Source organism: Xenopus laevis, chromosome 7S, assembly GCF_017654675.1.
Source record: "Xenopus laevis strain J_2021 chromosome 7S, Xenopus_laevis_v10.1, whole genome shotgun sequence".
NCBI lineage: Eukaryota > Metazoa > Chordata > Amphibia > Anura > Pipidae > Xenopus > Xenopus laevis.
This window is the reverse complement of record NC_054384.1, coordinates 89,017,191-89,039,791: the sequence shown is the minus strand read 5'-3', so window position 1 is coordinate 89,039,791 and position 22,601 is coordinate 89,017,191. Positions and strand designations below refer to the sequence as shown.

The 22,601-nt window shown below is 38.7% G+C and overlaps 1 protein-coding gene across 4 annotated transcripts in view; it reads left to right on the top strand.

Moving 5' to 3' along the window:
• The first annotated feature begins 1,484 nt into the window (after positions 1–1,484).
• LOC108697705 (tumor protein p73) overlaps positions 1,485–22,601 on the top strand; it is a 110,104-nt gene continuing 88,987 nt past the window's right edge. For 2 of the 4 annotated variants that reach the window (XM_018227994.2, XM_041571502.1), the window contains exon 1: positions 1,497–1,820. In XM_018227994.2, coding sequence (XP_018083483.1) covers positions 1,753–1,820 — 68 coding nt within the window. In that variant the 5' untranslated portion in view covers positions 1,497–1,752. Of the gene's footprint in view, positions 1,821–22,601 lie in introns of all 4 variants that reach the window. The other 2 variants (XM_041571503.1, XM_041571501.1) reach the window with 2 other exon arrangements.

The following is a 22,601-nucleotide window of genomic DNA, read 5'->3' as shown; positions in this document are numbered from 1 at the left end:
TGCTATATTATTAGTACCTATATACAGCATAGTGTTAAACAGTATTTACATAACCAGATTGTAATCTCAAATCATACACCAGTGTGTATGTTGGTCACATTTGTATATCAGGCTCAGCAGTGCTTGGAAGTATAGATAATAAACCATATTTAATAAGATTTTTCAAATATATTTTAAAATATTTAGATAATGTCATGTATAAAATGGTCACACTTGTATATCAGCACTAGCAACGCTAGGAAGTATAGATAATAAACCATATTTAATAAGATATATATATTTTATTTTATTTTCAAATAAATTTTAAAGTATTTATATAATTTCGGTGTATAAAATGATCACACTTGTATATCCGAACCAGTAATGCTAGGGAGTATAGATAATAAAACATACTTAACAAGAGAGAGCAACTATATATTTTTTCAAATATATATTTTAAAGTATTTACATTTACAGAAATGTATGTCTCAGAATTTTTTGCAAACTTTCCCCTGAGGGCACATTCTTATCAGCAAATAAACAATCACTCTGTATTGTGACACATTTGCTGAATTTGCGGGTGGCAAATCAGATGGCTCATATATTGCATTGTGCGACTGTAGGTGGGCGCAGATACATTTGCGACTGTGGCATGAAGTCGGAAAATACAATTGCCTTTTTTTTTTCTTTGAAATGATAAATTCATTTGGCCAGGAATATACAAAAACAACAATGTATCGCCTGAAATAAAGGCTGCCTAGAAAGAATATTTATAGATAAAGCATATTTAAGATAAACTCGGGTATTTTCAGAGAAAAAGAAACGTATATTAGGTAAAGATGAATCGCATAATTTCTACAAATTTAAAATAAGAGGAGCATGAAAAAACTAATTGGCATTGGGTTTATTTTGATTTGATTAATTGATAGCGACATATTGCGACAATACGAAGCAACAGGACAATTTCTGGAAAATGTGTTCACCCAATGATTTATTCGGCATATTTGATTTCGTTGGTTGTTAGTAAAAAATATAGAACGAATAAATATAGAATTATGGGGGAGGGGGAGAATATCTGTCGCAAGCTGTAGTCACACAATCGTGTAGAATATTATTAACTGCATGTATCATAATAAGACGGAATTGTAAGAAATACTGCCTCTCGGTACGAAAGACAACGTGTGGCTTGAGAAACTGTGCAGCTAGCGAGGCTAGCGCCCTCAGCGCGTCTGTGCAGAGTCGCAGCGACTACCGTAAACGGATCGTGTATAATCGTTAAAAATGTAGCCTTATCAAGATGCTGCTATTTAGCAAGCGGCTTCAGCATATTACTACAGGAATGATCTGTGCTTGACGGCATTTGAAAGTTATAGTTCCACCTGTAGACACCAGATGCAGAATCACAGCTTTAAAAAGTCCCCCTTCCCGCCGGCTGCCTGTTAAAAGGCGGCCAAGGACCCGGCTCCCCTCCCCCTAATTTGCCAGGCGAAATCCTGCCTCCTCTCTGTCCCTGTGTATCAACTTTATAATCTAACAACCGCCACCCTCCATCACCTCCTATTCTACACGTCACTTTCACAGCTATGTCGCCAATGCCTGAAACAGGTGTGATCGCCTGCTGCTTAGTGGGGGCCCGGCGATGAAGAGGTTAATAGGAAGGCTTGCGATTGCAACTGCTGCAATCTGTGCGAGTGTGAGCAGCTAACCCGGACAGTCCGGGCAGCAGGATCGCTCATCGTCAGCTCTTTTGGCAGATCCCAGTCAAGCAGTTTCATGCAAGCGACACTGATCAAGCAGAGGACAGTGCAGGGGACCATCATCAGCACAGACTGGCATTTCAGGTACAGAACCCTCTCTGCACTGACATGGTAGCTCCCTTGCCAACATGTACATAATCACTGAGATCAAGTGCTTTCTAATAGATTTGTATAACAATGTATGATTTCTATAGGGTCCCTTATCCGGAAACCCGATATCCAGAAAGCTCCGTATTACGGAATGGCTGTCTCCCATAGACTCCATTTTATCCAAATAACCCAAATTTTTAAAAATGATTTCCTTTTCCTCTGTAATAATAAAACAGTAGCTTGTACTTGATCCAAACTAAGATATAATGAATCCCTATTTAAAGCAAAACCAGCCTATTGGGTTTATTTGATGTTTAAATGCATTTCTAGCAGACTTAAGGCATGAAGACCCAAATTACTGAAAGATCCGTTATCTGGAAAACCCCAGGTCCCGAGCATTCTGGATAACAGGTCCCATACCTGTACATGGAATGTGAATTGAATGTACCACTAAGATAGGTACAAGTAGGTTCCAGTTCCATATACCTAGTCTGTTTTAGAACTGTATTAGTTACAAGCCAACAGTGACTCAGGGCTCCACCCTTGTGGTAATACATTTTTCAACATATATTTTTATTGAATGTAATGCAGTCTTAATTTACTTAAGGTTGGTTTAATTATTGCTTTTAAATTATAATAGTACTGGACATTTGTTTTTTTAATTGGACTAAAATGTAATGGTGCCTTGCTGTAATCATAATCGCCTGAAATTCAATGGATAATTGTGTGTCATGATTTAGTAGTCAATACACATATTCTGATTTTTGTTTTTTATAGTTAATTGGTGAGTCAGTGAGGGGATGCTCGTCGCAACATGTGATCACTCACTGCAATAGAACTGATGGAACAATTTATAACTTTTTATAAATTTATGTGCTGGTTATATGGAAAAAAAGTAGTACTGACACTAAATACACATTTTTACTGAGCAGTAGTTTGTTTTTCCCTATTTTATTATTTTTTTTAGGTTAACCCCCAAGCCTATTCTACAGAGCCATATGCTAGGGACCCACCAGAAAACATTAGACTTTGGACCCACTTTCCAAACTATTATTCCTCCTCTACTCACTTAACCTCGTTATTCTCCTAGTCTTTTATATCTAATTACTATATTCTTCCACTATTAAGCCTCTTTCTTCCCATAAAGAAATAGGGAATGACTATGAAATAAGCCACATTTTTAGCAGCAAGAGGGCCCACTGACACCTGGCTAGAGTCCTGCAGTGGGTCAGGTACCCGCAAAAACCTGCGGCACGCTGCGGGTAGTGGGTAGAAGTTGCGGGTGCGGGTATAGATGCGGTCGGTGGTTCTGTGGGCCACGGGTCTTCTCAGTAGCGGTTTTTACTCCTTTTTTTCCGATCACGCCGACTTCCAGTGATGTCACTTCCAGTTTACAATGACAGCACTTGCAGATAAGGTACTTGTGGGTTGGGTCCAGTGGCGTAACTACCAGGGGGAGCAGGGGGTGCAATTGGGCCAGGGCCCGCACCCCCACAGGGCCCCTCGGCAGTCACGCGCCCGCTGCAGTGGCTGCAGCACCGCGCGGAAGAGGGTGGGGGGCGGGGCCCGGCTGCACGGCCCGCCCTCACCTAGTTCCGTCTCTGGTCGGGTCGGGTAGCGGGTCCAAGCAGGTAAGAATGCGGGTTGCGGGTCCGGGTTGCGGATTGCAGGTTGCGGGTACGGGTCGGGTACGGGTTCCAAAAAATGGACCTGTGCAGGACTCTAACCTGGGCCCACTGGGAGTTTTCCTGGTATCCCAGTGGGCCAGTCCATCACTGGCCGTACATCATTTATGGGATAAGCAGCAAAGAGATTGCTAAAATAGGGCTACTTGTTAGGTGGGCTTGCAATCTATTCTAGAACAATTTGGGTGCTGAGTGGGACATCTTGTTGTGAGTGTGTAATATAGTGCAACGGAACCTGTGCATGCAACGCGACTCTCTATCATCATTTATATGTAGTTAATAGCCCCTTATTAAGGTGCTTTGTTTTGATAAAGTATCTCCAGGGAAGCAACTTGGCTAAACATTTAGCAAATAGGATTGCACATAGCTGGGAAGGGAATGCTCAATGGGTGCGGTATTTTGGACCAAGAGCACCTTACAAGCAGCAGTGTTCAATCTGTGGCCCTCCAGCTGCTGTCACATCATACATTTCAGTTGTTGGGGGGGTTGGTTGCTTGAAAATCAGATGGAGGGGTAGCAGGTTGGGCATCATAGGACACTAATAGTAATTTTTGCTTACACATTTACAGTTTCCAAATGTTTTTCATGTATTGATTTATAAGAAAGTAAAGAAAGAAAGTTTAGTTCAGGGGATGCCCAAGCCTGGACTCTCTAGCTGCTCCCAACCCGTCCTGTAAGTAGTTATAGTATGTCCACTGGCGAGTGAGAACCCTGGTTTACTTGAATTAACTGCACTAAATCTGAAATCAGTCTAATGTAAATGTGCCCCTGAGCCCCACGGTGCAGTTTGCCAGACTTGCAACATTGCTGCCTCCCGGTGTGCCTTAATCTAAAGGGAAATGCTTGTGACACTGCAGGGGTTAGCTGCGTTGTGTTACTATGGTTGTTACCATGGATGCCTGTGTAACCAACTAGGACACAGGTGAGGCCACATCACACAGAACTAGTTCTTAATAACAGCCTTCAGCAGCGCCAACTGGTCTTGGAGCACATGATGTGTCTTTCATGCGGGGGGGGGGAGGGATGTTACCTACATTGTTACACGTGTTACTGACTAGCAGGTTACTCTGTAGCTGCAGTGCAGCGGTATATATGTACAGTATATACACCTGTATCAAAAAGGTGGAGGCCTTTGGTGTTAAGTAACGAAAGGGAAATTATTGTCTGTGATGTGCTTTGGAAATTTGTCTTTGCTTGACTTGCAGGAGTCTTCTGTGCTTTTGCTGTTTACGGTGTACTGTGTGATTAAAATAAATAGAGAAGTGGGTGCAATATGTGGAATCGAGTACATATGTGATACAGCATAGTAAGATGCCTGTTATAGTTATTTTGATGATTCTGTATGCGCAAGTTTACCATGAGCTTAAAGGAAAACTATACCCCTCAAACAATGTATATAGTGCAAAAAACAGCTCATAAGTAAAACTCTGCTTCATATAAACAAACCATTTTCATAATAATATCATTTGTTTAGTAGTATGTGTCATTGGGTAATCCTAAATAGAAAATTGCCATTTTAAAAACTAAGGACAGCCCCCTGGGATCCTATGATTCATGGCGCACACAAGCATACCAAACAAACTATACTTGTTAGGTCACATGAGCCAATTAACAGTTGTAGTTGTAGTATTGTAGTTGTAGTATTTCTGGTCAGGTGATCTCTGAGGCAGCACACAGACCATCACAAAGTGGTGGTTCAAGGCAAGAGATGTAAAAGGACAATATTTACTTAAATATAGAAATATACCAGTTTGATAAGATTCTTTAATAAGCCACTTAATTTGATATAAACTATCTGTTGCTCAAGTATTTATTTTGGGGGTATAGTTTTCCTTTAAAAGACAGTGCCTTCAGACTTCAGTTTAACCCTTTGATTGCTAGAGGTACCAGGGCAGTTGGTTTACGTGGCTGCTGCCATGTCTGCTTTTTTTTATTTATTTACTGCAAAGGTCTATATGATCTGTCATTGGCATTATTTCCATGCTGCCTGGTCAGTATGTCTTGGGCTCACTAAAATGCTAGTTATGACTGGCCCTCTGGATATTCTGATTAACCAAAAGGCCACTCTTCTACAGTATATTAACTCCTTTCACTCATTCTCCTAGTCTTCTCTCACCTCTCTTCTCCTACTTCTATTTCTAAGGAAATAAGAACAAGGAGGGTCCAATGATACTTGGGACCATCAGTACTTTTCCTGGTATCCTGGTGGTCCACTCCTACACTGGCCACTCGCAATAGCTGCTGTTCATTCAGGCACTGCAGCGTTTGGCCTTTTTTTGCAGCTATCACAGCAGTTTGCTATGTAAGTACAGTGTATGGTATACAAATACAATTAGGTTCAGGAACTTTTATTTTTTCCCGTATAACATCAAAATAAATGTGAGAGTCTGCATATTCAATGTCTCATGTTATCCCCTTGGTATTTAATAATATCTTGTTCCATGCGCATTACAGCTGGAGATTCAATTCTCTTTGTTGCTTTTCTCAGGCCTGGTACATTTAATTGTTTGTCTGATGTTTCTCACTGTACAATATAATATCATGGGAATCAGAGCCTTGGGACCTACGTATGTACTTGGGCAGGTGTTCTCTCTCCCTCTCTGTGCCTGCAGTTCAGTCATTTGGTGAATGTTTTTATTAACAACCTTTAAAATAAAATACATCATTTGACTTCTCCTTTGCTAGGCGCTTTAATTAAGGGAGACTATTTCTTAATGCAAACCTTATGTCAGACATTATTGCTAATGGAATAGCAACAAAGGGAAGTATTGGACACATTGTTTATGTTTCTGAGAAGTGTGATTTATCATGTAATTATTTTTTATTCTGTGACAGAAATACGTGTTTTAGATACTAAACCCAGTTGTAGTATTTTGTAGTTATTTATAGTATTTTGTATTATGTAGTCTATTGTATGGACAACCTCATCTATTAGCAGGACTGCTTTAAAGGAAAACTATACCCCTGAACAATGTATAGCTCTATACAAATATTTTGCATAAAACATTTTATATGTAAAACCTTGCTTCATGTAAGTAAACCCTTTTTCATAATAAATTTTTTTCAGTAGGATTTGCCACTGGGTAATCCTAAATAGAAAATAGCTATTTGGAAATAAGGGCCACCCCTGGTATTATATGATTCACACTGCACACCAAACACCTTATTTCAGTTGAGTTATTTTCAGATTGTTCACCATAAATGTCGACTTTTTTCAATTGCTTTGCATCTTTTCCCAAAATGTAAGTTTAAAGTTGAATGTTCTTGTCTGTGGTGCTTCAGTCTGGCAGCTCAGTGATCCAGGAGCATTTTGAACTGTTCCAATTTGCTACATTTAGTTGATACAATTAGTTGATATTAGCAACTAGTGTTGTGCGTGCCGGTACCCGCGGGTTCGGGCCGACCTCGCAGCCCCATTTGTGACCCCACACTCGGTGCCCCATTTGTGACCTCGCACTGCCGACTTCTGGTTTTATAGGCACATGCCTGCCCCTTTTGTGACGTCATTGGCGGCTGGGGCAGGTTTATAAAGGGAAGCCGGCAGTTGGGCGAGGATCAAGAGCACGTGAGTCCAGGCCGGGCACGAGTCAAGTTTTTCCCGACCCGCACATCACTATTAGCGACTATTGTATCAATTCTAACAGCTGTCTTTAATGAAACTCAGGGATTCTGCTTAGCAGGGACAAAGATGACAAATGTATCAATTAAATGCATCCATTTAGAACAGTTAAAGAGTCAGCTCCCCCCCCTCTCAGAGCTGCTGTAAAAGGTGGAAAATTTGAATGAAAACTTTACACAATTTTTAGAAAATAGAAAGTAACTGGAAAACGTTTTCTGGTGAACTGTCTGAAAACATCTAAACTGAAAAAAGCGTTTGAAGGTGAACAAACCCTTTACTGAGAAAAGTTTTGCTTCCACACCTCTTCCTGTTACAGTTAGAGCTGCATTATTTTTGGTCAGGTGATCTCTGGGGGAGGACACAGGCCATTCTGAAATGGTGACTCAAAGGAAAAGCTGTAAAAGGGCAATTTTTATTTGAATACATATTCCAGTTTGGTAAGATTTTTTAATAGGCCACTTAATATGATGTAAACTATCTGTTGCTTATGTTTTCCTTTAAGACATTGGTGGGTTCAGGGCATATAATCTGTTGGTGGTCCACCTTATCCATAACCCTTACAAATCTGTGGCAGCATGGTATTTCCAGAGAGTGTTGTGTATAAATTAGGACTGTTGCACTGTGATAAGGAATAAACTAGCTAAATCCTAAAACACGACACATCATTTGATCTATCCATTTAGTTTAGGGTGTGCATATTTTGGAGGACTAATGGCATACCTAGGCATTACAGATGTTTGCCATCCAGATTTAGCGTCAAAACCACTAGGACCCCCCCAGCTTCAACCACCGTCTGACCCCTTACACCCCCACCAGTGGGCACCTTATCTCTTTATTGCAATCAGGGCAGGGGGAGGTCAAGGAATAACTTTGGCAAGTCTGAACTGGCAGGGCCCCAGAGGGCCAGGGCCCAGTCCCATGCGGGACTCTGCGATAGTGTGCTGCACCTTCCTTTGTCTCCCACCAATGTAACAAGAAGGCCTAGGGCCAAGCAAAGCTAGGGCCGGTGGTTGGAAGTCAAATGAGTGGGAAGTGCTTGTTAATGGAGCTGTTAATACCTGGCCATTGAAGTAAACTGAAATCGCTACCTGTTCCATTACATAGTTACATAGTTAAATTGGGTTGAAAAAAGACAAAGTCCATCAAGTTCAACCCCTCCAAATGAAAACCCAGCATCCATACATACACCCATCCCTACTTTTAATTAAATTCTATATACCCATACCTATACTAACTATAGAGCTTAGTATCAGAATAGCCTTTGATATTATGTCTGTCCAAAAAATCATCCAAGTCATTCTTAAAGGCATTAACTGAATCAGCCATCACAACATCACCCGGCAGTGCATTCCACAACCTCACTGTCCTGACTGTGAAGAACCCCCTACGTTTGCTTCAAATGAAAGTTCTTTTCTTCTAGTCTAAAGGGGTGGCCTCTGGTACGGTGATCCACTTTATGGGTAAAAAGGTCCCCTGCCATTTGTCTATAATGTCCTCTAATGTACTTGTAAAGTGTAATCATGTCCCCTCGCAAGCGCCTTTTTTCCAGAGAAAACAACCCCAACCTTGACAGTCTACCCTCATAATTTAAGTCTTCCGTCCCTCTAACCAATTTAGTTGCACGTCTCTGCACTCTCTCCAGCTCATTTATATCCCTCTTAAGGACTGGAGTCCAAAATTGAACTGCATACTCCAGATGAGGCCTTACCAGGGACCTATAAAGAGGCATAATTATGTTTTCATCCCTTGAGTTAATGCCCTTTTTTATGCAAGACAGAACTTTATTTGCTTTAGTAGCCACAGAATGACACTGCCCAGAATTAGACAACGTGTTATCTACAAAGACCCCTAGATCCTTCTCATTTAAGGAAACTCCCAACACACTGCCATTTAGTGTATAACTTGCATTTATATTATTTTTGCCAAAGTGCATAACCTTGCATTTATCAACATTGAACCTCATTTTCCAGTTTGCTGCCCAGTTTTCCAGTTTAGACAAATCACTCTGCAAAGTGGCAGCATCCTGCATGGAACCTATAGTTCTGCACAATTTAGTATCATCTGCAAAAATAGAAACAGTACTTTCAATGCCCACCTCCAGGTCATTAATAAACAAGTTGAAAAGCAAGGGACCTAGTACAGAGCCCTGCGGTACTCATCTAACAACACTGGTCCAATTAGAAAATGTTCCATTTACCACCACTCTTTGTAGTCTATCTTTTAGCCAGTTCTCTATCCAGGCACAAATACTATGTTCCAGGCCAACATTCCTTAATTTAACCAGTAACCTTTTGTGTGGCACTGTATCAAATGCTTTAGCAAAGTCTAAGTAAATCACATCCACTGCCATCCCAGAATCGAGGTCTCTACTCACATTCTCATAAAAAGAAATTAAGTTAGTCTGGCAAGATCTATTACACATAAAACCATGCTGGCACAAACTCATAGTATTATGATTTGCTATGAAGTCCAGTATCTTATCCTTTATTAACCCTTCGAAAAGCTTTCCTACCACTGACGTCAGACTAACTGGCCTATAGTTTTGAGGCTGAGAACGGGATCCTTTTTTGAATAGAGGCACCACATTAGCAATTCGCCAGTCTCTCGTCACTATGCCAGATCTCAATGAATCCTGAAAAATTAAGTAAAGAGGTTTGGCAATCACAGAGCTAACCTCGCTAATTACCCTGAGATGAATACCATCTGGCCCTGGACCTTTGTTAATCTTGACATGTTCTAGTCTCTTTTGAATTTCTTCATGTGTGAACCATGCATCATTAGTTGTATTACTAGAATTGGGACTGTTAAGAAGGAAACCTTCACTTGCTGGTTCCTCATTTGTGTAGACAGATGAAAAATATGAGTTCATTGCTTTAAGATGTATTTTAACTTACTTAATTCTTTAGAAATAAAGCAAACCACTGGTCTTGTACAACCCAGCTATAGATAGGGCATCATGAAGAAAAACAAGTGCCCATTTTGACCATTTATTAAAGGAGTCCTGTCTGTTGGCTATATTTATTATCAGGCCCGGATTTGTGGAAAGGCCACCAAGGCCTGGCCCTAGGGCGGCAGGATTTTAGGGGGTGGCATGCTGCCCAACCACACCCACATTGGTTCAAAAACACTGGGGATGCGCTGGAGATACAATCATTCTTTAAATTTCCTGTGCGACATTCCCCATTGCTCCTGTCCAGATGAGGAAAATTTGCACGAATAAAGGGAAGCGGAGGGGACAGGGGCGACGAATGGCAGTGGGCCTAGGGGCACCCACTATATAAATCCGGCCCTGTTTATTATGTATCTTTATTTAGAGCAAACAGATGCAGCAAAGTGGGGCTGTGCAGTAAGCAGCAAGTGCAAATTTGATACTAGGCACAAACGATCTTATTTTTCATCATTAGAAAAACCAGAGTTTGCTCTATGGATCATTGATTAACCATTGATCCAAACCACTGGACCATAGCAACTAGATTTCTGAAACTGCAAACTGGACAGCTGCTTAATGAAACACTAAATAACTCAAAAACCACAAATAAAAAATGAAAACTAATTGCAAATCGTATCAACTGCATACATTTAGGATATAACTTCAATAAATATATATTATATTATACTTTTCCATCATTTATGGACTAAAGACATTTACGTTCCCTGCACTCTGACCAAATCTGACCAAATTAATATTTTTATTGTGTTTTTTTCTCCAAAGGGACAAGCCTGATTGGCTTTACTCATATATATTGTATGTAATAAGGACAGAAATGCATCAATATTTTAATGACTTAAGATATGTAGCTAAGCTCTATTAGGACTCTCATTTTCCCTTCTGTTTCCATTTATTTCCCTCCCTGTAGTCTAACAACATCCTCAAAACATTCTGATAATTAGTAATCTCTTCTTCTCCAGGTTTTTTTTGGAAATACAAGCCCAAACATGCACCATACTTTAATTTCTATCTGCTGACTAATTATTTCACTATAAAATGAGAAAGTCTTTACTTGTTAACATTTCCATTGGCTTTTCACAAAACTGCAAATTAAAAATGAGACATTGATAAACAAGGGTCTAATTGGGTATGAAAGAAAAATAAACATATCTTCACTCATTAAAATGCAGAGAGACATGGATTGTATGCCCATATTTACACAGAACCATTAAAATTAGATTAGTGTGATGTATGTTGTTATAGCTAAACTACGGCATCGTTCTTGTCACTCACTTCATCCCAACAAAGACCATTTGTTGAACTTTTATTAATATGGGTAACTTATAGAGGTACTGTACTACACCTCCATGTTCAACATGAGTTGAAGCAATATGTCTTGTGCTGACCATGCATTTGTTATTCCTTGCAGAAAACACAGCAAATAAGAGAAAATTAAACTGATTTTGCTTGGCAGCTTCCTGGTTCTTGCAAGCAATTTTACCTTACATTTATGAAAAAAAAAGTTGGTGTTCTATTCTTAACAGAAATAATTTACTAAATTTACACTATTTTATTACATTACTATTTATTATACACTATATTATTTTATTCAGGTTTTTACCCGCAAAAATTGTTTCGGGAAAGTGTATTAATAAATAAGGTGAAAAAACCTTTGCGTTTTTTTCCAGAAAATATTGAGATAAATTCGGACTTTGATAAATAACCCCCTTCAACTTAGTCAATTCTAATACTGATGAAAACTTGCAAAGGGTGCTGAAATAGTAAACATTACCATTTCCGTATTTTAGAAATAGGGTTCAATTCAATTCAGTAGAAGGCCTGATGATTTTTTTGGCTTACAAATTATATAAAGTATTGGGAAAAGACTATTTAAATACCTTTCATGCAACCCTGGTGGGTTGTGCCATGCAGGTGATAAAAGACACACAAACTATGGGGACTTTGGGTCACCCTGATTTGCTCTCCCTCACCCAGTGACCCACAGTATTAGCCCAGTCACCTGCTGTCGGTAACTGGCACCTGAATATAAATTTACCCTCAGCATTAAAAAGTGTCCAAAACCCTCAAAAGCAATTGGACCAAGGAGTGCTGTTGGGGCGTATTGGGCCTCTTGCTAACCTTGCATGCTGATTATTTCCCTTTTAGGTATTGTCACAATTGCACATTCCTGCGGGCATGGTTGTCTGCCATGATGATGAGAGATTGTAAGCTCTTGTGAGCAGGGCCTTTTTATCCAATTTTTATTCTGTAATCATTGTTAAATTATTGGAGACCCCTGTTTATTATACAATAGAACCCCTATTGTACATTTTTCAGGGGACGAGAAAAGATATGGTGTAAAATGTAAAATCAGGGAAATATATTCTGCATAATATATAGGTAGGACCACAAAATAAGGGAAAACTTTAAATCAGAGGATGTAAAATTGAGGTTTCACTGTAAATTACTGTGAATTGCTGTATAACTTGCTGGCCCTATATAGAAAAATGATGATGAGATTGGTAAAAAGTTCTCCATTAGCAAAACACTTCTCTTTATTGCATCTGGAGATGGCCGTAACACAATTCTTTACAGAGGTTTGTTTTAAAATTCAGTAAAATCATCTTTTTTGAAGATTCTGTGCTGTGCATGTGCAACGTCTGAACTTGTCATGGGGCTACTTTGGAGCCTGGGGCAAGATGGTGGCTTGGGCTAGTAAGGAAATATTATAATCGCTATTGGCGCCTTGTGGTTCCAGGTAACGTTTTTTGCACTGTGTTAGCCCATTGAGAAAGTTATAGGGAAGAGCTTTTGATATGAAACATAACAAAAGTGGTGTAAAGGTGATACCTTTATTGACTAACTAAGATGATAATCACAGCAAGCTTTCAGAACATTGCAGTTCCTTCTTCAAAGCTGATTACAATGAAGCAATGTTGGCACTGACATATATACAGCATTTTGTTTACAAAAAAAACTGTGAGGGACAAAAGGAGAAACAACACATAAGCATAATTTGTATTACAAGCAGGGACAGATTTATCAAAGGGTGAACTTTCACTTTCACCCATTGATAAATACGCCTTTCAAAATCCCATAGAAATGAATTGAGAGCTGCGGAATTTCACTCTAGTGGCGGAACTTCACTCTTTGATAAATTTACCCCATACAGTAAACAAATGCTGCTTTCAATTGCAACGACACTAACTTTAAAGCCAATGTTAAATGAATGTATATGGGGACATTGCGGAGAATTATTGTCGTTTTTGGGGTGAAAGGTCCCTTTAACCTTATACTACTTAAAGAGTTAATAGAGGAAATGTTCTTAATTTTTAATGTTGACAAAACAAGTACATATTTGACATAAAGCCTTCTCACAAACCAAGCATAGCACTCCCAGCTTTTATGTGCTCAGTGTACCAGGAAAATGGGACAAAGCCAAGACACACTTTCACTTAACCCTATTAGCTTTGATATCATCACCTTGGTGACAGGGACGCTACAGGGCTGCTTATGCTCTGCGAGTTGTTTCGCAAGAACAGGCCGCTCCTTTCAGCTTCAAATTCCTCGCAGTTATCCCATTTGCAGCTCAGGTAGGGAAACTTACACTTTCTGTTAAAACTCCACTTTCAGTCATTTTCATGCAGAGTTTGTCTTGCCTGTATGTACCAATAATTTTGAGAGATGAAAGACAGTATAGAAGAGCTTTGCAAATAAGCATTGTTTAATGTTACCATATTTTGGTATACTTTTTTGAAGGTTTTGTTAAAATTGCTATTTTGTTTTTGAATTCGGTACGATAAAATATACTTTCCTTCCTTCCTTCCTTTTCTTTTTTTACTATCCTTCCCTTCTCCTCTTCCTTAAATGAACAGATTTTTTTATATATAATTTTCTGATCAGGATATAAATATTGATACATTTTATTGTATTCTATTAAAATTGGATAATCAAGAATGGAGGACAAACATGCACAGACACTGAAAACCACACTTCCATTCTTTAGAGACTCGTGCCTCCTGGGCAGAGGAGGAGCATGTTTGGCTTTAAAATGCCAGCTCTTTGTTTATAGGAGAAGCATAAGTCTTGCCCATCCTACTTGTTTTATCTTGTTTTGATAGGACAATAATAACCACCCTGGACGCGTTTGCATTGAAACAGGGGCAGATTCTCTCATTACTAGGTTAAGGATAACAGTATGGGATGTATTACTTAGAAACCCATTATCCAGAGAGAGCTCTAAATTACAGGAAGTCCTATTTAAAAGGAAACTATAGCAAAAATTAAAAATCCTGTGCCTGTTCCTGAAATACTGTAATTAAGTTACTCTTCAGTATCCCTCTGTCAGCAGTCTGTCTCTTTTCATGAAGGAATTTAATCAAACATTTTTTATTATTTAATGATTCAATGATTTATTTTTTCTCTGTAATAGTAAAATTGCACCTTATATTTCATGGTAACTAAGCTGCATAAATCCATATTGATGGCAAAACAATGCGTTTGTTTTGTTTGAATGTTTGATTTAAATATGTACATTTTTAGTAGCTCCAAGGCATGGTGATCCAGTTTGGAAAATTCTAATCCCAAGCATTTCATATGTCAGATGCCAAACCTGTATTAACTGTAATCCTGGTGTAGTTCCCAGAGTATATCTCAGAATGTCTCCCAAATTCCACCTTCATGGATGGTCCCCCTGCCCTTAGCTTTGAGGCCCCTAGGTGAAAGTACTTTCATATGGAAGAATTTTTATACTTTTGAAAACAAAGGAACAATTTCTTTTTAATACAAGGGATACACTGAGCCTTACTGTTACAGTCTAGCATATGACAATGCAATGTGACAATGGTGTTGTTTAGGCAGTTGTTTAGACAGGACTCTCTGTGGAGATATAATATGTGTGTGTCAAATATTAAACTCTTAACTACATTCGTAGTGATATTACAAGCCATTGAGGAATCCAGGAGCCATTTAAAAGCCCACATAAGTTGGCAGAGGCCTTTTATTTATGAACTCCAATTATTTATACTGTTTGCCAAATTAAACAAGTGTCTATATTATCTAAATACTTGTATTATGCTTTATATAATGGCTAATTAATTATATACTGTCATTACTGATGTTCTTCCCATTTATAATTCTATTTCATCTTTACAGTTTTTTTTGAAATATTGTTTTATTTTGGTGTTTATGTGTATGCGGTCTAATATTTCAGTGGTTTTATGTATCAATGCTCGGCTTATCTTTGCTATCTGTCCCACTCATGGTTAAATTTATCTCAGCCCTTTGCAAAATATTTGTTAAAACTCCACTTTTCACTTTTTAGGATGCCCTTCACCCTTCAATGTTTTAATCAGGCCAGTGTGTGATAGATGCAACTACACACAACATGGAAGTGAGAATCTTTTAAAACGACCTTAAAACCACAATACTGTTAAGACTGAATGGAGCCACGTGACATCTGATGTTGTCATGCATTATAACCACGCTGAAATCAGGCTAGATAGTTGCAATAATACACTTGCTAAAGGAAAATACGCCTTTCTTTCAAAAGTCATCATGGAGTTTGGGTAAGAGAGAGCCACGTTTATCTGCTGCAGCTATTTTCACTTATAATGGTTAATACTGTCGTGGGCTTCTGTTGATTGTGCTATCTGCATGGTTTTTTTAAGTGTATCAGGCAGCACCCGTGCGTGTGTGTAAAGCTAGGGAAGTTAAAAGGCACAAAATAAAATTGTGGGTTCACTTATTTAACTGCATGTGGTCAGTATTAGATTGGAAGGTTCATCTGCAGCCTCGTGCTTTAGGTGGAAACAAGGGCTATAGGCAAGATGGCTGCAGTTTTCAGACTTTAAGGAAGTGGCATTTATTGACATCCATGTGAAAATCTGCATGTCTGTCCTGAATTACAGGCATTGTACACCCGAAATAATGTCGAGAAAATGTCATTATAACCAGTATTGAGTTAATGCATGGTTAACAATAGACTGATCATTGTGTTGTACACTGTAGAATGCATTCATGTCAGTACCTTTCCTAGTAGCTTTAGGGGCATGTTCTGAATCTATCAGAGGTTGCTTGTATGTGGCAGGAAGAATAGATTTTACATTAGTTTATTTGCCGACAAAATGTTGTGTATTCTAATTTTACACTCGTTTTCTGTCCGAAAAATAATTATTTGGAAATTTTCACACTCATGCCTGAAGCTGATCAGAGACATAACAATAATATAGTTTCATACGGGATGACAATCCTGACCAATGTTCATGTACTGTGGATATCCGTTGGCTTATCAGTTGGGCATGCGAATGCACACTATATGGTTCATCGGCAGATAAAAAAGCGGAACTTGCCTTCACTTCCTGCTGTTTTCACGATTAAGCTGTTGGCCTAAATTAGGCCAAGGCTACTCTGGACCTCTCATCAAGAACCACATTGATCTCCCTGTCCCCTTCTGGACTTGAACTGGATGCATGGTAGTTGCTTATGTTGACCGGTGGGTATAGTTCAGACACTTAGGGGCACATTTACTTAGCTTGAGTGAAGGATTAGAATGAAAAATACTTCGAATTTCAAAGTTTTTTTTGGGCTACTTCGACCATCAGATTGGCTACTTCGACTACGACTTCGAATCGAACGATTAGAATTAAAAATTGTTCGACCATTTGATAGTCGAAGTACTGTCTCTTTAAAAAAAACTTTGACTACCTACTTCGCCACCTAAAACCTACCGAGCACCAATGTTAGCCTATAGGGACCTTCCCCATAAACTTTCCTAGCAATTTCTGATCGAAGGAAAATCGTTCGATCGATGGATTAAAATCCTTCGAATTGTTCGATTCGAAGGATTTAATCGTTCGATCAAACGATTTTTCCTTCGATCGTTCCATCGAACTAAATGCGGTAAATCCTTTGACTTCGATATTCGAAGTCGAAGGATTTTACTTCGATGGTCGAATATCGAGGGTTAATTAACCCTCGATATTCGACCCTTAGTAAATGTGCCCCTTAGAAGTCAGCGTTCTAAAGACTGAGTGTAGTGTGCCACATATATATATATATATATATATATATATATATATATATATATATATATATATATATATGTTTATATGTATATGTAATCCTGTATTTTTATATGGATATTAAGTAGGTATATACTTTGCTTTAATTCATACTCCCCGATATCTATAATATCATAGTGCTGCTGAGACTTTGGCTTGATATTGTAAGAATACCTGGTGAGCGTGGCGGGCGTTACAGGTATGAGCAGTTAGACCAGGATGGCACTATGTGATACAGCTAGCTAACTCCAGGGTGAAACACATATCAGTAGGGTATCCCACAGAAAATAATCACTGATGTGCCATCTGAACCAAATAAAAGAAATAATGGAAGCTTTTGCATTCAGTAGTGTTGAGCTGGAATCCTATGGATAATTGGCAAGGCACTCGGAGTAGTATAGATTGCAACAAGCTATCCCATTGCTCCACCACTCTCTCCCAGTACAATCTATTGCATAGTCTATCCAACCTCCAGCGGAGACCTTTACCAGGAATATGGCAATTCATTTTTGTGGGAATGCTGCATGCATAGATAAGGAGTCTAATTTCCCACTTACCCATTTGTCTGCAGATTGGCTACACCCAAATGGGGCAATGCCTGGCATTTCTAGTGACTTTTCTATGTGGTGCTTGAAAGTTTCTCATTTGTGCCCAACTTAAACACTTAGGTCCTAAATATTTAACGCAAGAGATTCACTGGTGTTTGTAATTTACTTTTATCCAGTTATTTATTTTTTAAATATAGCTGTTTTATCAATTAAAGTCCAAGAAGGAAAGAACATTTCTGCTCAATTGTTGTGTAAGTAAAAATCTTTAATCTGTTGCTTGCAATTGGCCAGGGCCAATTGACTGTACACTGGAATGCAGCTCCCTCTGGGGGGTTAAGCAGTGGATTATTACATTCACGTTTTGTGGTAATTTTACATCTTGCCTTCACTCTGCTGAATATTCACTTTATTATCAAGCCGCTTTTCATTTCCATTGCAGTGTGCTGAGTTATAGTAGCTTATTCTGCATACAGCAGAATATTTTGCTTTACAGTATTTATAGCAACTAAAGGTGGAAAAGAACACCCAACACGTCCTTAACAGATCTGACTTCTTCTCAGTATGAATGACCCACGTGATCTGTGACTCTGGCACTCATTATTTCATATCCTCTAGAGCTTGGTAGCTGTGCCAAAAGTGCGCTTCATCCTTTGGACGTGTTCTGGATCTTAAGTAGATTTGGCATCATAGGTAAGACTTTGAAGCACTTCCATAACATTTAGCAGGCTCACCCATGGGTGTCCCCGTGTCTGTAAACAAAACGTGATGCTTTCACTTTGCACAATGATTTTAACACGAGGAAGGGCATTTACACAACACTTGTATACACATGGGAGTCACTGGTTCGGTGCCTAAATGCTACATATTGCTCCTCTGAATGCTTTTACTGTTTGCTAAGTATATACAACATATACCCACATCCAAATACGTATCATTTGAGACATCATCTTGCTGTAGTGTGATAAAACAAAGCAGAAAGTCTCACAATCTAATTGGCTATTGCTAGTCATGTGTTTTCTATATCTTGCAGAGGAAACAGTTTTCACTCTTAAAAATGGCAAGAAAGCGCACTTGTACCTAATCCTCTTGGTTGAGAGAGTCAAATCCATCTGCAGGGTGAGACTCAAGGCACCTCACTAGACAAGCAAGAGAATACTGTTACTCTTTTTATGCTGAAGGAGGAGCCAGATATCTTCATAAAATGTGTTGTCATGTGTATAAAGAAATACGACTAAAAATGAAACTAAACTTCTACTGTTTGGACCTTTCTGCTCTGCGAGCTTTTGTGCAGGCTTTTTCATATTTTTCAGCCATTTCTTCCATTTAAAGATGATAAACTATAAATATATTACAAATAGGGCGGTATAAATGCACACGTTTTTGGCTGGTCATGTGACACATGTACCCGTGATAATATCTTTAAGCACCATTTGTAAGAGCACTTTTCCCAGGCCACTTGAATTGCTTTTATTATACAATCAAATACTTCTTAATAACATTGTATTTTGAAACGACATTTTTAACTTGTGTATTTTGTGAGTTTCTGGTGGAGGAATGTGATCTGTGGAGATTTGTATGGAGAGTGCAGAGAGTGTGGGAAAGTGAGTTCTACCTCTATCACATAATGGTGCATTAGCCGGATAGTGTCGTTCATAACAACAGTGCACCCAGAGTTTCCTATTCTGCTTTTTATAGGCCACGTGCACAAAAATAATGGCGCTCACTTCTTTGAAAACTGTATACACCATTTCATGGATAGATCTGAGCAAATACTGAATTGTGTCAATGTATGCACAATTTTCTGTGCACTCGCTATTGTTTTTGCTCTTTGATGCAGTAGTACAAGCACACAGTGGTTCGTGTACCAATACTAATATTGAAAGGGGTATTAGAAGCCATGCTGGAGACCTATAATCAATATAGAATGCTGGTGTCAGCAACTTGATATTTTAGATGTACCTTCATTTATATAGAACAGGGTTCCCCAACCTTTTTTTACCCATGAGCAACATTCAGATGCAAAGAGCAACGCATGGATGAAAAATGTTCTTGGGTGAGGCAAAATAAGTGCTGTGATTGGCCATTTGGTAGTCCCTATGTGGACTGCCAACATACACGAGGCTCTGTTTGGCAGTGCACCTGATTTTATGCAGCCAACATTTGCTTCCAAGCCAGTGTTTTAAAAATAAGCACCTGAATCTGGCCCAGTATCCATTGGGCTGTAGTTTCCTGGGTAACAACCCATTTCCAATGAAAAAATGAGATGGGCCTGGAAGCAGAGCTTATTTGCAATATTGGCACATACTGTATACTCCAAAGCTGCTAAAATTTCGAATCTGAAAATACTTCAGCAAAAACCTGTCAAATCATGTAGAAGTCAATTAACAGTTGTAACATGTTTTTCACTTTCAGGATTCTCAATAGTTTTGGGCTATTTTTCAGCGACTACTTGAAAAAGATAAATGATTCAAGCGTCGAATCAAAAAGTCAAACGATTCGAATTGACACACGATTATGTCATTATGCAATTTTTTTTCTAGAATAATTATTGGTATATAATAGGGATTCGGGTTTGGGAGTTCGGACAAATTTATTTTTAATAAGGAGACCCTTTTTTATTTAGCTTTACTGGGGCTTTAAGATGCTAACAAAAATAACGCAGAAATGGGAGCAAGCTGGGAGAGTATGCTAATGACAACTGGTAATTACAAGCAACATTATCTAGGCATGGCATACGAGTCTTTACCCTCTGTGTATAAAACTATTTCCCATTGGAAGTCTGGATATTGTGATTCTCTGTTCAAGTTCCAGTCTCCTTACAGGAACATATGCATGACTTACATGGGGCATATGGTTACCTGGGAAAGCCTACATACACAGATGCTTTAATATTCCCTTGCCTTTCAATTCCTTTAGGGATGAATACATCTGTTATCTTTATTAATGTTGTAACCATTCACCAGGGATCTTTTAACTTAAACAACTTGTGAGCAGTAATAAAAGTCTGTTTAGACATCAGTCCTTACCTCAAAAAACAAATGAAAAGGTGTTTCAGAAATATATTAGTTCCACAAAACTGGTCAACACAAGTAACTGCTGATTTTGTTTTTAACTCAGATCATAATATTAAAGCATTGGGATATAATGATTACCTTGTTTTCTTTAAAATCCCATTTTGTCATTTAATGCTGCAGAATCTAATTGTTATTGATAGGGGTGTAACAGTGGATTTTCTGGCCCCCCTGTAACAGCCATGAACATCACAGGATCTAATTCTAATAAATTGTAATGATATAAAAATACAGAGTGTTACAATGTCCTATTTCACAGATAATAGTCATAATAAAGTACTTCTCTGCTATAAGAATAAAGCCCAGTTCATAGGTGTTTCACTAGTGTCCAACTGAGCTGTAACCTTATTGTTTACATTTTTTGTCTTGTTTTGGTTTAAAAAAATGTTGTAATTTTTTAATAAATAAAATGCCACATTGGCTTCGTTATAGACTTTGACCTAAACTTGAACAGTATCCTCATTTGTGTTGGCAGTAACAGGCTTCGATGGCATCAGCTTCCAAGCCAGTAGTTCTTTGGTTTGGTCCCTAACGCAGACACTATGTTCATATAGCTTTAAAATTACTATGCTTTGGTAGTGATGAAATGCCTTGTACTGTATGTTGTGTTACATTAGTATATTAAAAACAGAGGAGTCAGAGTCAGAGTTGGAGGTACCATAAACTTGGGAATCGGAGTCAAGTGATTCATGTACCAACTCCACAGGCCTGCCCACTTTTTACAGCATGCTACACCATTTCTAGGGTCATTTTCATATCCTTATTTGCTTATATTTTCAGTTCCAGAGTCAGTGTTGGTCTGGGATGCCAGGGGCCCACCAGAAAACCTTAGATCGTGGTTCCACCAGAAAAACTTAGACTGTGGGCCCACTTTCCAAATTATTATTCCTCCTCTCCTAATATCTACTTGCTATATTCTTCCATTATTATGGATATTTTTCCTATAAACAAATAGAGAATGGCCAGCAAATTGGCCAAATGGTTAGAAGCAAAAGGGCCCACTAACAACTGGGCCCACTGGGAGTTTTACTGGTATCCCAGTGGGCCAATCCGACACTGTCCAGAGTGATCTATAGCAACTACCACCCTAAGTTATCATGCATACCCAGGAGTATTGTTGGAATTGGCCATACTGCCCATAAAATCTGGGGTTACTATTAGATCAACAACACATCATGCTCAATAGAGAAAGTTGTAACATTAATTCAATGTTTGCATTTTAATGCCAGGTGTGTAACAATGTTTCATACCATTTTAGATTCTTTCTTTGGCAAGATTTTTAATGTTTGTATTTAGACTACTTGTATTCTTTTTTTTTATGTTTCTTTTCAAGCTTGTTATACAATTAACTGTTTTTTGGTTGCAGTGATCGCACTTATCATAGCCACTGAAAGCAGTTTGAATTCCCAAAAGGAGCATTACAGGACAACATTTAAAATAACTATAAAAAAAAATAATCCACAAAAAAATAAAAAAGGAAGATCAGTTGCAAATTGTCCCAAAAGTTAATTGTATGGTTATGGTTAATATCCTCTTTCAGTATGATAGTAATTCTTACTTTGGGAAACTTGTACATTATCGCTTTTAAATAGATTCAGCCTGTTAGTTTTTCAGAACACACAATGGTCATTAGTGAAGGCCACAGATGCAAGGGCTGGAGCATAAAGGGGCACAATATTTAACACCCTTTTTTAGTAAGCGCTTGCACCCAGGAACTTGCTGAGTTCTGCACCTCAGAATTAAAATCATGCACAAGATGTAGGGTGCAGCACTGGTGGGTGCAAGGCAGCCCTGTCCTTACCACCGTCCTTATTACCATATACCCAAATTAGGGGTGGGATGAGGAAGTGCCTCCCATAGCC